This window comes from Vombatus ursinus, unplaced genomic scaffold, assembly GCF_900497805.2.
Source record: "Vombatus ursinus unplaced genomic scaffold, bare-nosed wombat genome assembly UNPS02014945.1, whole genome shotgun sequence".
NCBI lineage: Eukaryota > Metazoa > Chordata > Mammalia > Diprotodontia > Vombatidae > Vombatus > Vombatus ursinus.
In genome coordinates, this window is record NW_020954723.1 from 1,854,427 (window position 1) to 1,869,754 (window position 15,328).

Genomic DNA, 15,328 nt, shown 5'->3' on the forward strand with positions numbered 1-15,328 from the left:
GGACAGTAGGGTTATAAAAATCAAACAGCTGTTCCTGTCCCTCAAAGAGCTTACATTCTATCTATATAGTAGCTAGTACTACATTAGCTTGAATTTGTTGCTTCATAAAGGTTGTACGTAAATTTGTATTCTCCAACTAGATTTAAATCTACCTGAGGGTTAAGGAGATGTCATTTACTACTTTTTTTTTAATTTCATAACCCAAGTATAGTTTTGTTATTGTCGTTCACTTGTTCAGTTGTGCCCAACTCTTCGTAACTATCACTACTATTTCTGCTAAAATCATGATACAAAAATCCCATTTATAGACTTGCACAATGAAAATTTTGCTACATATCAGAAATTTAATTTAGAGATAAAGTGTACATTTACAAATCCCCACATCAACCTTTAAATTTTATCTACAAATAAGTGTAACTTATAAAGTTCACTTTATAAAATAATACTATAAGAACAAATGAGAGTTAAGAGCACAGTAATACTATCTTCATTAATCCACTTGTATTTCTCCAAACCTCAAAGTTGCATCAACTTGCAAACACAAATATAAAACCTACCACATCGTGGGGATAAAATCGAACTGAGGTAGAACTGGATACATGAGAGTCCGTGTCACTAAAACAAAATAAGAAATGTTTTAGATTATAGTTTTCGTAAGCAATTCTCCAGAAATGAGATGTGTGCTTATACAGTGATTTTGACATTTGTAAGTTCCAAAACACAGTAATTTCATAAACAAATACATGATTCAAAATAAGTTTCCAATGAGCAACTATTTTCATATTTATTAGAATTAACAAAAGTTAATTCTAACTTTTGTGGTATAACTTTTTTCTTTCAGCCATGTTACGACAATTAAGTATTTCCATTTCCTCTGTACTCTTTGAATATATACATAATGCCGGTTTAATCAAAAGTTTTATTAATTATAATATACTACTAGGCCAGCTAGAAAAGGTATTTAGTCACAAGAGAGTTTCAATGCTTTTTTTTTTCCATTTTGGCAGAGTATACTTTGAAATTTGATTTTTTTAGAAAGCTTAAAGATGATAGTATTTCTATATATTATACTAAATGGGCATAATAAACTAGGATTATAAGGCTCATTTTACAACTGAGGAAACAAAGGTCCAGGGGAGTTAAGTGGCCTTCCTAAGGTGACAGAGCTAACATAGAGCAGAACCAGCAGCATCAGGTCCTCAAATTCTAAATCCTGTGCTCTTTCTATTACACTATTGTATCTCTCACATGACTTTAGAGCAGAAGGGTAGTATAATAGATGAATGCTTGGACTTAAGAGTCAGAACGGACCTGGGTTTGATTCTGGCTTCTCACATGTCACCATGAGCAAGTGACTTAATCTTTCTAAGCCTCAGTTTCCTCTCAGTAAAAGAGAAATAAAACTTCTGGAACCTATTTCATAGGGTTATTTTAAGGTTCAAATGAGATAATGTATGCAAATCACTTCAAGAGTCCTATAGAATTATCAAAGTTCAATTATCCTAATACTGGTTAATACTCTTCTAGTAAGCTATTTTAAACACATATAAACACATATAAACACCCTTCAATTATGTATTACTTCAAAGATAATGTTTTATTAAAACAAAGTTCAACAGAAAAAAGTCTTAGAACTTCAATCTAATCTCAATCATTTAAATAACATCTTTATTTTACATGAGCAAAATAATTTAAATGGCAGCTTCACTTCACTAGGGAAAGGATAATTGAGGGGAGGCAGAAAACTTTGCAGTGATTCTAAAACTCAGTGAACCTGATTAGCAAAGATAACTTCATCCCAAACACCTAGAATATACTTCAAACTCATCCAACTATTAAAATCCTTCTCTCTATTCAAAATTCAGCTCAGCTGCTACTTCCTCTAAGAAGCCTCTGATCTTCCCTGCAGAAAGTTGTCTCTCCATCCTAGATCTAATTTATCTGAATCTCTCTTTTGCCCCAGGACACTTATTTGTATATATGTCATAACAGATGACAAACTCCTTCAAGGTAGGGATGGTATGTATTTTTCATGTAGCATCTAGTGCTTTCACAGAGTAAATACTTAATAAATTTGTATTTAAAGCTGAATTTGCATCCTCTTCAATTGCTGTCATATTTTTTATATTTCATTCTTAAGAAAAATGTCAAATGTGAAAAAAACCCTCATGTTCAGAAATGGTCTACATAAAACCGGTGATATGTAAGGTCTAAATCTTTTATTAAAAAAAAAAACAAAAACAAAAACAAAAAACAAACAAACAAAAAACACAGGGGCAGCTAGGTGGCGCAGTAGATAGAGCACCAGCCCTGGAGTCCGGAAGACCTGAGTTCAAATCCAACCTCAGATACATAATACTTCTTAGCTGTGTGACTCTGGGCAAATCACTTAACCCCAATTGCCTCACTAAAAAACAAACAAACAAACAAAAAAAAACAAAAAACAAAAAACACAAAACACACTTGACAGCCCTCAGAAGGATATATGACTTTAAAAAATTTTTTTAAAAGGTTGATGACATACAATTTAAAAGATTTTATTATAAATTTTTCCATAAAAATATTATTCAGCATAAACTCAGAAAGTGTAGCTAAGTTCTGAAACCATACCACAAAAGAATTCCCCCCCACAATAAAAAAATATAAAGGAAAACTTGAATCCTGATATTATCTTATTTTTGAAGTGTTTCTAGCTAAAAAAAACTCTTTAGAAAATGAGCTGACAGGAGCCACTAGGTGGCACAGTAGATAGTGCTCCAGCCTTAGAGTCAGGAGGAGCTCAGTTCAAATCCAACCTCAGACACTTGACACTTATAAGCTGTGTGACCCTTAGCAAGTCACTTAACCCCAACTGCCTCACCAAAAAGCAAAACAAAAACAAAAAAAAATGAGCTGACAAATTAACTAAATCTGCATAAATATAAAGGCTTTTATAATCATACTTAAGATTTAAGGCTCAGAAACTTTAGTTCAAAGCATTTGGCTTAAGAAGAAAAAAATAAGTGTTATTAATTTGAAACTGAATTTGCACACACCAGATATTGGATGCTCTTCTTGCTGCTGGTTCAAAATTCACAAGTGACATGTCACAGCCACCAGTCTCATAAAGTGTAGAAGAGAACTTACCTACCAAAAAAAGAGGGGGGGGAGAAAGAGGGTGAAGAAAAAGGGCCATTAGAATACTGGTGCAGCTCCTACTTCCCCTTTTGCTCTATAGCTTATGTAACTGTTAAATAATGAATAAAATACAACATAAAATTCTATAGATCATCTGTTTCCCAAATCATCAGCATGAACAATTTAACATGGTATAAATGGAAATGAATATCATACAAGTCAGAACTTCAACATATAAGGTATTAAAATGGAATCAAAGTAAATATACTTTGTCAGTTTTGCAGTTGTTTCTAAAATGTACTTCTATAATTTCAACCTACCAAACTCAGTACAACAAATCTAGATAGAATCAAATGAATTTAATATTCCTTACAGATGATCTAACCAACTTGCCGATAATGTCAAGAGGCAATTATATAGCAAGGCTGCTTTAAGTTTAATATGAAATAATAAAATTCCAAACCAACTTCAATGCTTACAAATTTAGAGTTTTGTAAGAAGAAACAGTTTATCAAGAGACCAATCAATCATGCTAACATCAGTATTAGTTCTAGATCAAAATTAGTTAACAGTACAGTAATTTTCTAATCTATTATAAGTCATGTGATTGGAAATTTAAGAAAATTCAGCAACAAGAATTATTCATAACATAGGCCAACCCCAAAACTGCCACAAAATGCACACAGAAAGAAAACATTTTTTTAAAATGACAATTGTCCTAAGTAGATTACATCTCAAAAACAAATTACAACGAACTCAGTGGGACATTAAATTGTTTTATTCTCATGGAAATTTGTTTAAGTAAAAAAAACAAAAAAACAAAAAAACAAAACAACAACACTGCTCTAAATAATAATCTGAAGGATTTTGGGTGCTCAAAGATTCTTAATAGTTAGTTTTTGCTTTACTCCAAATACATGAATTCACTGATAAAGGAAATTTCCCCCAAAGCAAACTCCCCTTATAAATACATATCTGAAAGAGTTGGACAATAACATAAAGAGTTGTCTAAATCACTGAGAAACTAAGTGACTAGGCCTGGGTAAAGTAGCCAATAAGGGCAAGAGACTGGACTTACACTTCAAATCTTCTTGACTCTAAGACCAGTTTTCTATCCACTAAGGCAAGCTGCCTCTGCTCCAACCTGAATACACAAAAAAATTCTTCAAATCCAGAAGGGCCAAAAAGAAATAAAGAAAAAAAAGTACAATGCATATACTCCTCTCTCTTCCCTCAGTTTCCCATTATAAGTACTTGGATTCTTTGGTGTGGTATTGCTGCTTACTCTGAAAGCCAAGAGAAAGACTAGGGTATTTTTTTTTATTTTAGCAATTATGATTTTTGAGATAGGAGAGGGGAGATTAAAACTCAAGTTCGACTCTTTTCTCTTTTCCCTAGCTATGCCAATCAAGATTATTAAAGAAGAGACTTTTAAAAAAATACTTAATTTGAGATTTTTTTTAAAAGTACTTTTACTTTGGGCCTCAAGCCCCAAGCCGTGGTAAACTTTTGTTGAAAGGTATCCCTTAAAATAGAACTTCCTTGAATAATAGCATCTCTTAGGTTAGGAGAAAAGTATCCTTTGAAATTTCACAAAACAATGATTATCTATTTTGTGGATTATCCGGACCATCTGGTTTTAAAACACTTTCTATATACATATGAATATATATATATGTATGTGTATATATATGTATATATATATATATATTCAGCAACTTTATATATCATCAGCAACTTTACCAGAAGCTGAATGGAAGAACCAAACTAAAACAGAAGTCAGTATGGTTACTTCCCAGCAGTTTTAATGAAAGGTGTTTTGTTTTATTTGGGGAAGGGAGAAGAGGACTATAATAATTGGATAGTGGGATAATGAAAAACAAAATTCAATTAATTTTTTGCTAATATTTAAAAACTCAAGATCACATGTAAATTATTACTATTCCATGCAACATTTGTTCTCCCATTGGCATCAGATAATTAAGAGCTGGCTCTCTTCCAAATTGATCAAAATTCATATTTTGTATTTATTTGGACATTGTATTTATTAACCTATATTTGTATATAGGTTTTCTTGAAATAGAAATTTATTGTTTTATATTGAATCCTCTCTTATGGTTTGCTCTGCAAAATAAAAAATTCTGGTTGACATGAGTAGAATGTATAAACCTATGTTAAACTGATGCACAAATATAAAATAATTCAAATATAAAGGGGATAAAGAAAATGTCTAAACCGAGATGTATAAAATAGTAAGCGCTTTTCACTTTGGAAGTAAATTTTATGTATAAAGTAATATAATCTGAATCCGTAACAACTCCATAGTAATATGAATATTGGGATAATGTGATAAGAATCATCCAGCTATATTCCTCAACAGTTTTCTTTTTTATAAATTTTTTTAATGTTAAAAAGGAGCTTATTAACAGAAAAAGGCAGGATCACTTGGTAGGCCCCTGACTAGGCTGACCTAGGATAGAAACTGAGCACTGCTTTTACAGAGGGGAGAAAGCATCTTTCACGTGAGGGCAAAGGTATTTTGACTGATTCATGAAATCATAAGGAGGTAGGGTTAGTGCCGCCTCAGCTCCTCTCCAAGTAATTTCGATTGGCCTACCTCTCAAATGAGGAGATGAGCTAAGTGAGCATGCCTGGCAGCTGTGGTCCTATACTCAATGAAAAGATGGGATTTGCACCAAGGAGATACTATTAGAGTCAACACCCTCTCCTGCAGGACCACCCTCCCCAAAGTCAAGAAAGGTTAAAAGATGGGGTCACTTCAGAATGACTGCATTAGTGATTGATTTTACACAATACTCTCCCTTTGGGGCCAACAAGACTCATTTTGCAGTACCACAATCAGATCTACATTGTTCTTCTATCCTCAACTGCATCATCCTAATCTCAGCTGCTTGTGCCAATCAATTTGAATATGCATTAGTAGCTTTAAACTAGGGGACTTAAATTTACAACAAGAAACATGTGTAATGTGCATTACAAAAAATCATAATCCCATGTTTCCTCCAATGTCCTAAAAGCTAAACAGACTTAGTTAAGCAGAGTCATAATTTCATATATCCCTTAAGCAGACAAACCTTGTTAAATAGGCTCTAGAGTTAAACTAAGTTACAAATTGAACTACTTAGAGGACTCACCATGTACTAAACTGAGAGGGGAGATTTACATATCACCAAGGTCATGGAAAAAACTCAAGCTTTCCTAATCGAATTTTCCCAGAATATTGCCTTAATATCAAACAGAAAATGTATTTTACATTAACTTCTGGTCTACCACAATTATCCTAATAGGAAAACACATCTCACTTTAAATGACACCACATTATGATTTAGTTTCAGTACAAACATCAACCAAATTAAATTTGGATTTATAGTTACCAATGGGTAAACATTAAAAATCTCATTTTTCCCAAGGACCATTAGCTGCTAGCACCTCAAATTTCAGACCCTATGATCAAAAAAAATTCCTGGTGTCACTCTGACCTCCCTATAACTTTTTTTCTTTTTGGGGAGGAGGGAGGTCCTTTAAAGTCACCCAATGAGCCAAATCAATTCCTTTGTGTTGGGATACTTTACTTGTTGTTGTTGTTCAGTCATATCCGATGCTCTGTGACTCCATTTGGGGTTTTCCTGGCGAAGATACTGGAGTGGTTTGCCATTTCCTTCTCCAGTTCATTTTACAGATGAGGAAACTGAGGCAAACAGGATGAAGTGACTTGCCCTGGGTCACATAGCTAGTAAGAGTCTGGGGCCAGATTTGAATTCAGGTTTTTCTGACTCCAAGCCCAGCATTCTATCTACAGTATCACCCAGCTGCCCTCTAATATTTTAAGTGGGTGGATAAAGTACACTCCACAAAATACCCACCATTCTTTTCAGTTTAAACTGGAAGCCCCCAGGGGGTGGATGAAGGGGCTCCACCTGGCAGTCTCACATTCCCATCCCCCTCCTTTGGGGATGAATCTTAAATTTAGAATCTCAAGATTCTAAGGACTGGGATGTGCCCTTCAAATAGTCTTTCAATAACAAAGTGTTATACTACTCAGATAATTTCATGCTGCAAATTTACTTTTAAGAGTTTCCATTTGATCAATGTTACATAACTTGATAGAATACTTAATATCTGAAATTACTAGTAGATATTCCTCTAAAAGTTTATCAAATCCTTCTTATTTCAATGGAATCAAACCCTTCTCAAACATCTTTCCAAAACTCTAAACCTTTTATTTTCAAACCCCTCATTCAGTCAGTGCAATCAGACTCCAATTTTCTTTAGTTTTCCACCCATTCTCCTCTCATTGCTACTTGCTTAAACTTTCTTTCTTTCTTTTTATATCCCTCCATTAGACTTTGATTAAAGCCTACCAACTCTGAAACTAACCTTTCATTTACAATGATTCCTCACTTCTCTTTACCTTCACTATTTTCTTAAGTCCATCTCATCTTATTTCTCAATCATATTCTAGTCTAACATTCCACTGAATCTCTTCTATACAGATTTCCTTATACAATACCAATTTTTACTTCTGGAGTTGCATAGTCTATTTCAATTGAGATCATTTAACTACTACTTTACCTAAACAATTAAATTCTGTTGAATCATTTCAAACTACCTTCAGTTATACTTATCCTCTAGTAGTTGAAATCAACTTCTATTAGAAAAAATCATATGGATCACCCTAGAGGAAGGGGAGAGAGGAGTGTGCTGTTGGCGCTAATCTTAATCCTAGCTACAAAACTCAAAAATCAACTAAAATGTTTTAGCAGCTACAAAAAACTTTAAACCATAATTTGAAAATTTACAGTAAAGATATTGCAGTTCAGCTACAAATTTTAGTCTCTAGTTTATAATGCCATAAATTTCTACAGACGAGGAAGAAGATTCCCTTCCTTTTCTTGTCTTTATCTCTGAAATTCCCAACATGGCCAGGGTTGTGAAGGTAGAAAGAAAGAATCCCCATTACCAATAGCTGGGACAGCTATTTTGAGACTACTTCTAAGCTCCCATTTTCTGTGCTTGTCTCACAGCAGTTTTTTGGTTTTGTTTTGTTTTTTTTTAACAGGTGGAAGTATTTCCTCTTCAAAGTTCTCCAAGGAAGAAAGACCTTGCATACACTAGAGAACTTTTGAAGTGGAAGTTCCATCAAGTCCGCCTCACATTGCTCCCTTTCTGAGGCCCATCAAAATCTTTACTTCCTTCTTCTCTGATTATTCCCTACCAAAGTGTTTTTTTTTTTTTGAAGAATGTCATGGTCTTTTTTTTCTTTCTTCTTTCTCCTAGGCTCTAATTTTTTCAAGTTTGATTTTAACATGCACAGTTGGTAATAACCAAAAGACCCATATTTATTTGGCCAAATTTGTTTTCCATAATTATAAACCTTGGTTACCAAGTCTTGTCCGTATTGGATACTCCCTGTCAAACTGGCAGTCTTTTTCCTTTCCAAAACTTATAACAGCTTGCCTAATGGGCAGTCAACAGGAGGCTTATTCTGTACCCCCTTATTCTTTTTGTCCCTGGGCAACCAAATGTTGAACCTGTGCCTGTACTCATCAGCTGCCCTTTTCTGCTCTGCCTTTGTGTGTTAATGAGAAAGAATGTTTAGGTCTGGAGCTTATTTCTGCTTACTTGGGGGAGTTAAACTGTCCAATCACTTCATGGCTAACTGACTAACCACCTGAGGAGTCCACTTAGACCAGTTATTAGGGAAAGACCTGAGTGCAGGCTGGAGGGCATGGGAGGTGGAGTAGGCTCTTTCTCACTGACAGTCAAAGGCAAAGGACCCTCAAAAAAGTCTCCTTGACTTGCCAGATTGCTAAAAGGAAAATCCTGTGTTTGGGCCTTTGCCCTGCTTGAAGAGGAAAAACTCAGGAATAGAAGGAAAAAATGGAGTTTATTAGCACACAAAGGCAGGATATGTTGGTGGGTCAACCACTGGGGTGACCAACAAAGCACAATAAAAAAGAGTCTTAAGAAAAGAGGAGATATATTTACTTCTGCCACTAAAATACCATTTTCCCTTAGAGCTCTAGCAATCAATCAGTGTTAAGGAGTGTTCAGTAACTTGCCCAGCTAAGGGTTAGGATATGAACCTAATTAAGTCTTCCTAACTTCAACTGCAGCATTTGATCCAAAAGACCACACTGGCTTTTAACATCATAAATCAATCAACATGCACTTATTAAACAAGTACTATTAAGCCCCTGATGGACAGACAGAAAACAACTACAACATTCCCTGCCCTCCATGAACTTATATTCTATCAGGGGAGATATATACATTAAAATATGAAAATAAAACATCAGATATGTATTTCTACCCAGAAAAATGCATAATAAAGAATTATTTTGCTCATATGTGAGCTTTTAATCCTTGAAGTCCCAGTACTAATCAACTGATCAAAGGAGTAACAAAATTTAGGAATTTATATAAAAGGAGGGTGCCCCTCCTCTAACTAGTTGATGTAACCATAGAAGGTAAAGGGCTGAAATTGAAGGGGGAAAGACAGAATAGATCTCTGGAGGCCTTTAAAAAGCAGCTTATCAAGCCGTACAGAGAGTTTCAGAGTTTTAGACCTTTGAGGTGGCAAGCACCTCTGTGGCATTTGACCCTTGTACCTCTACCAAACAAGAGGGAGATTCTTCCTTTCCCTTCAGGCCTCCTCAGTCATGGCATCATGCAGAAGAGCTACTGCAGGGAGGGGACACCCCATCTAGCAGGGAGGAGACATACACTCTCCAGAAGGGCAGTATTTGAAGCATGAAGCAGCTTTAAAGAGAAAAACTTTCAGGATCAAAAAAAGAGAACACTATGAATTCAAGGAAGAACTAGCAGAGGCAATAGAGAATCAAGAAAAGGAATGAACACCAGGGAGAATAGGTGGGCAACTCCTAAAAAATGACTAGAAGTAGGTGGAGAAAGGTAGAGAAACAGTACTAGGCAAATCAGCATGAGCTCAGGCAAACATGAAACTATATCTCACTCCTAGCTTGTCAGAATGGAAGTGGGAGATAAAAATCATCCCACAGGTCACTGCACACTGAGACAGGGCGTGCAGGTACATGTTGAGGAGCACTGGGAGCTACATAAGGAAATAGGGCCAAATTAAAGCTTGGGTATCAGAGACAATAGGCTGCACAAGACAGAGAAAAACATCTTAGAAGAGGCGGAGTCAAGATGGCAGAGTGAGAGAAAGCACTTTTGCCTAGACCACTCAGTATGTGTCTTCCACAACAATCTAGAAAACACAAGAGACCACATTCTAATTGGGAAAGCTGAGAACAAAGTCACACAAAGTCATTTTTCTAGCCCACAGCTTAGGAAGACAGAGAAGTGTGCAGACCCTGGGGACAAGGGACTTTCCAGGAATGCAGGAAGCAGCAATGACAGGGAACATTCCAGTGGTCAGGGACAGAAAGAGAGCTGAGACAGAGCACCAGGGCAGGAGAAGATCTAGTACTAAGAGCCCGAAAGGGAGCTATCTGGCAGCTCTGACACCCACTGTTTAGATCAGATCATGTAAAACGTATACATTCTTATATAGAGCGATGATATATAAGAACTTCATTATAACCAGGGGTCTCAGAGGGACTTTAATTTGATGAAGGCCTGCATGTGATTCTATTACATTTGAATAATGTCAAAAGAAGAATGGAAAGAGTAGAGAAGAGGACTTCACTGGGAGAGGGGATAAGGGAGGGAAAGAATGGGGTAAATTATATTATCTAAAAGGAGCACACAAGGAAGAATTTATATAACAGGGCAGTGGGAGGGAGTGGGTGACATTTGAACTTCATTCTCATCTGAACTGTTTAAGGGAGGGAAGAATACACATACATACATAGTGGGGTACAGAAATTCATCTTAGCCAGTACAAGAGAAAAACTAAGGGATTTACAGGGAGGATATATCAAGGGAGGCATTAATCAGAAGCAAAACACACCCATGTAGAGGGAACAGGGCAAAAAAGAGAAAGAAAAATATAAGAACAGGGTGGATGCCCTGTAGACGGCAATACCATCCTCTAGTCCCTCAGGCTCCCAACCTAGGAGGCATCATAAATTCCTCACCATCTCTCAACCCACCCCAGCCCATATCCAATCTTTTGCTGATTTCAATTTGAACTTTGCAACATCCTTTCAATAGCCTTTCCCTACACTGACACTGCCACCATTCTAGTGCAGGCCATAATCACTTCCAGCCTTTATCAGTATAAAAGCCTGCTGGTGGGTCTGCCTGCCTCAATTCTTATCCCACTCCCATCCATCCTCCCTTCAGCCACCAAAGTGATTTCCCTAAAGTGCAGGTCTGATCATGTTACCCATCTATTCAACAAACTCCACTGGTTCCCTGTTGCCTCCAGGATCAAAATAAAATCCTCTGTTCGGGACTGAAAGCCCTTCATAACCTATCCCTCTTCTTTTTAAATGACACATTTTAAATTTAATAATTTATTGTAAATTTGTGGTTTTTTCCTGCATTGAAATTTTGCTGGCAATATTGAGTCATCTAACTCTACGGTATCATATTGTAAACAAGTCATTACACGCACACATTCCTGCCGGTGCATGTTGAACTTCCCAACAATTCCCAACATGCTTGCCTGCCAACACCTGCTTGTTAAGAACTGTTGGCAGACTTGACCACTGATATAACTTGCATTTTTTGTGTTTATTTGGAAAATAATCACCACTGTTATAGAACAGATGAAACATGTATGAATGGTTTTGCAAGATTTTCTTATCTTCTCTTCCTTCCTCATGCTTTCACCACCCCTTTATTCTTATCCAATGCCCCCCAATTGCACCTGAGGCTACCACCACCCTCTGGATCATTCCAGTGCTTTCTGGAAGGCAGTATCATCCATTTGGGGAACCTATACTCCAGTTTATCCAAGAAAGAGAGGACACATACTGGACAAGAATTAGCAAGAATGGTTGAATGAAGCAAAGGTTTTTATGAGGATGAAGGAGACATATTTGTAGGCAGCAGAGAAGAAGCCAATCATTGGAAGCTGAAGATTAGAGATTGGTGATGATAATGAGGGCAATCTGCTGAAGAAGGGAAGAAATAGGTTCAAAACTACATGCAGAACTTCCTTGGCAAGAAGGACTACCTCTTAATCCAAGACCAGACTAAAGAAGGAGATAATGGGAGAAGATAACAGAGAGATACCAGGCAAAGGGAAGAGAAAGAGCTCTCAGTGAAAGGCCTCAGTGTTTTGGTGAAGTATTCAACTAAAAGAGGGAGAGGAGGGGATGATGTGGAAGGCTTGAGTAGGGATGAAACAGTTTGTCATAGCTTCTCTGGTGAGTGAGACAGAATTGGCATAGTTTTGTGATGTTTCTCCAGCTCCATTCAGCAGCAGGTAAATGGGAGCAAAGTGGTGGATGGCGGAAGTAATTCAGAATTAGGGATTGACAATACATGATCGGCAATAGGATAGAGGAGCAAGGGATTTGACAGTATAGGATAGTGTAGAGTTCAACTAGCTCACCAACAATTCTAGACAGGGAAAGGAGTCAATATTTATCAAGAGCCTACCAGGTGTCATCATTGTTTGTCCTTTGTTGAGGACCATAACACCAGGAAAGTCATGCCATGACTTGAAAGTAATTAGATTTAAGTGAGGGAGGGCTGTGCAAAGTCACCAGCCTCACTTTCTCCTCTGGAGTCATCTGGGACCAATGACAAGATATAGATTAGGACAACTAGGTGTCAGGCACTATACAAAGCATTGGGAAATACAAAGAAAGGCAAAATAGCCTCTGTCCTTAAGAAGCTCATAATCTAATGGAGGGAAGACCACACATAAAAAGAATCTGAAAAGTGGGGTTTAAAGGGGGAGGAAGAGAAGGAAGTGCTGCAGCCCACTGGGAAATGATGAGATGGCTGCCCTGGTTGCTCCTTTAAGAAGGATGTGAGAGAAGTTTTCTTATATACACCTTCCAACCTCTCTAGTCAAAGGGGAAGGACAGGCCCAGAGGGAACAGTGAACTGAGGGAGTGTGAGTTTTAGAGCTGATGTGATCTTGGCAGGAAGGTGAGTTTCTGAAGACTATGATTAAGTATAGGAGAACCACTAGTGGGAGATTATGAGGTGGCTGCCCTGGGTCCTCTCCTTAGATGGGGGAATCTATGAGTTTCTGGAGATAATGGTGAAGTCCAGAGTTGATGGCCAGGGAAAGAACTTAGGGGTATAGAGAATGAAGGTCTTGCTGAGGACAAGAAACAGAGTAGGGTACAGGTATTGGAAAAGATGGAAAGATAAAAAAAATCAATTGAAGGAATTTCAGAGTTCATGTACATGAAAGTGGACCATTTGTGGGTGATAAAATGATTAAGAGTATGACCTAAGTAAAATGAGGTAATATGGTATTTGAAGGAACATTAATATTTAGTTGAAGCACCCAGTATGAAGGCAGGAGTGGAGTATGAATGAATTCATTTCCACAGGAAAGAGAATGCCCTGGAGGTTGCTAGATAATGGCCAACAGGATGTGGTTTGGGTGATGAATTAGGACAATTTCAAAGGAGAAGTTGTTGTTGAATGATAGTGGAAGAGCAAAGAGGCTAAAAAAAGTGAGCAAGGAATTATGAATCCCTTACCACAGCCAATAAATAAGGGTGGGGTTGGGATGAATGGAGATTGGGTGGAATGAGGAAAAGTACAACCAGTACTACAAAGTGTAGCCATAGATTCAGTACCATTAGGAAAGAACCAGTGAGTGCCAGATTTCTCCTTCCAGAAAAATGCCTCTAATAACTTACAATGATAAAGGAAAATAAGAGACCAAATGATACAAAATCATTTAATTTTATGTATTTCCCTGGATCCTATTCATTTTTTTTCCCCTTTCTTTGCTCCTCTCCTTCTTTACACAGAAGAGAGATGTGCAACAGCAATGTACTCAGCACCAATTCTCTATACTTAATGCAAATAGCTTACATTCCCAATTATACCCTTTCTTTTCTTTTAAATTTCTATTCACAATTTCCCTTCTAAACTCTAAATCTCTCTTCTCTCCAACATTTTCCTCTCACTGTTTTCTCCTCCTTCCCAGTTGAATTGAATGTGTATGTCTTTTCTACTCTCCCTTGATCAGTTCAGATGAAAGTGCAACTCGGGAGTTGGCAGTGGCCCACCTCTTCCTCATTTTTATAGATTTATACTTGTATACCATGATTATGTGAGATAATGAGTTCCACCTATTCTTCCCATTTTCTCTCTTAAAGGATCCATTTGCCCCTTTTCTTTCTTATTTTATCCTCCCTTTTCTTTCATATTTTAAGATAATGAAAACTCAGCAAAAATCACTCCAGGCTCTCTATTTTATTAGACTTTCTCTATGACACCTAATGATATTACAGTTCCTAGAGAATACTTATATCTCAAACTTCCCTCCCCATAATGAAAATGAAAACAGTTCATCTTTGCAAAATCTTTTCTGACTGTTCATTTACATTTACCTTTTTGTTTTTCTTTTTGTTCCCATGTTCCAATTTTATAGTTACTATACAGCTTCCATCTTTTCATCAGAATGCTTGAAAGTCATCTATTACTTTTAAGATCCCTTTAGTCTCCTATAGAATGACACTCAGTTTTGTAGGTATACTTGGTTGTACAAGCCTAGATCCATTGCCTTAAAAAGAAAAAAAAAAAACTACCTTTCATACTTTCCACTACTTTACTGTGGTAGCTGCTAAATCTTGTTTTGGCTGTGGTTCCTTTGGACTTGAACTCTTTAACTGCTTGTAGTATTTTTTCTTTAAACTGATTTTGACTATAATATCCCTAGGAGTTTTCACTTTGGGGTTTTTCAGGTGATGAATGGATTCCTTTCTAATTTTGCTTTAGACTCTGGTTCTACTAGGACTATGTCCCCCATGCTCTCTTGAAATATGACAACCAGGCTCTTTTTTTCTGGTCACGACTTTCAGACAGTCCTAGTTATCTCCTCTTGATCTAATATTTCCAAGTCAATTGTTTTTTTTTTATATGAGATAACTTAAATTTCCTTCTATGGTTTCAATCTTTTGACTTTGTTTTAATAATTCTTTTTTTTTTCCTTTTGGAATCATTTTCAGGAAATCTGTACTTAGGTACGGTTTCGTATCTCTTGTGCTAAATAACCTATTAATTCTCTTTAGTTCTCTCCTTTATATCTCTTATTTCTTTTCCAATTCTTTCCATTCCC

General features: G+C 36.6%; 1 protein-coding gene across 5 annotated transcripts in view; it reads right to left on the bottom strand.

The window, feature by feature from the left end:
- LOC114029979 (pecanex-like protein 1) overlaps positions 1 to 15,328 on the bottom strand; it is a 238,611-nt gene that overhangs the window by 91,811 nt on the left and 131,472 nt on the right. For all 5 annotated transcript variants that reach the window (XM_027844629.1, XM_027844628.1, XM_027844627.1 and 2 more), the window contains 2 exons: positions 3,036 to 3,126; positions 558 to 615 (listed from right to left, as the gene is read on the bottom strand). In XM_027844629.1, coding sequence (XP_027700430.1) covers positions 558 to 615; positions 3,036 to 3,126 — 149 coding nt within the window. The remainder of the gene's footprint in view (positions 1 to 557; positions 616 to 3,035; positions 3,127 to 15,328) is intronic.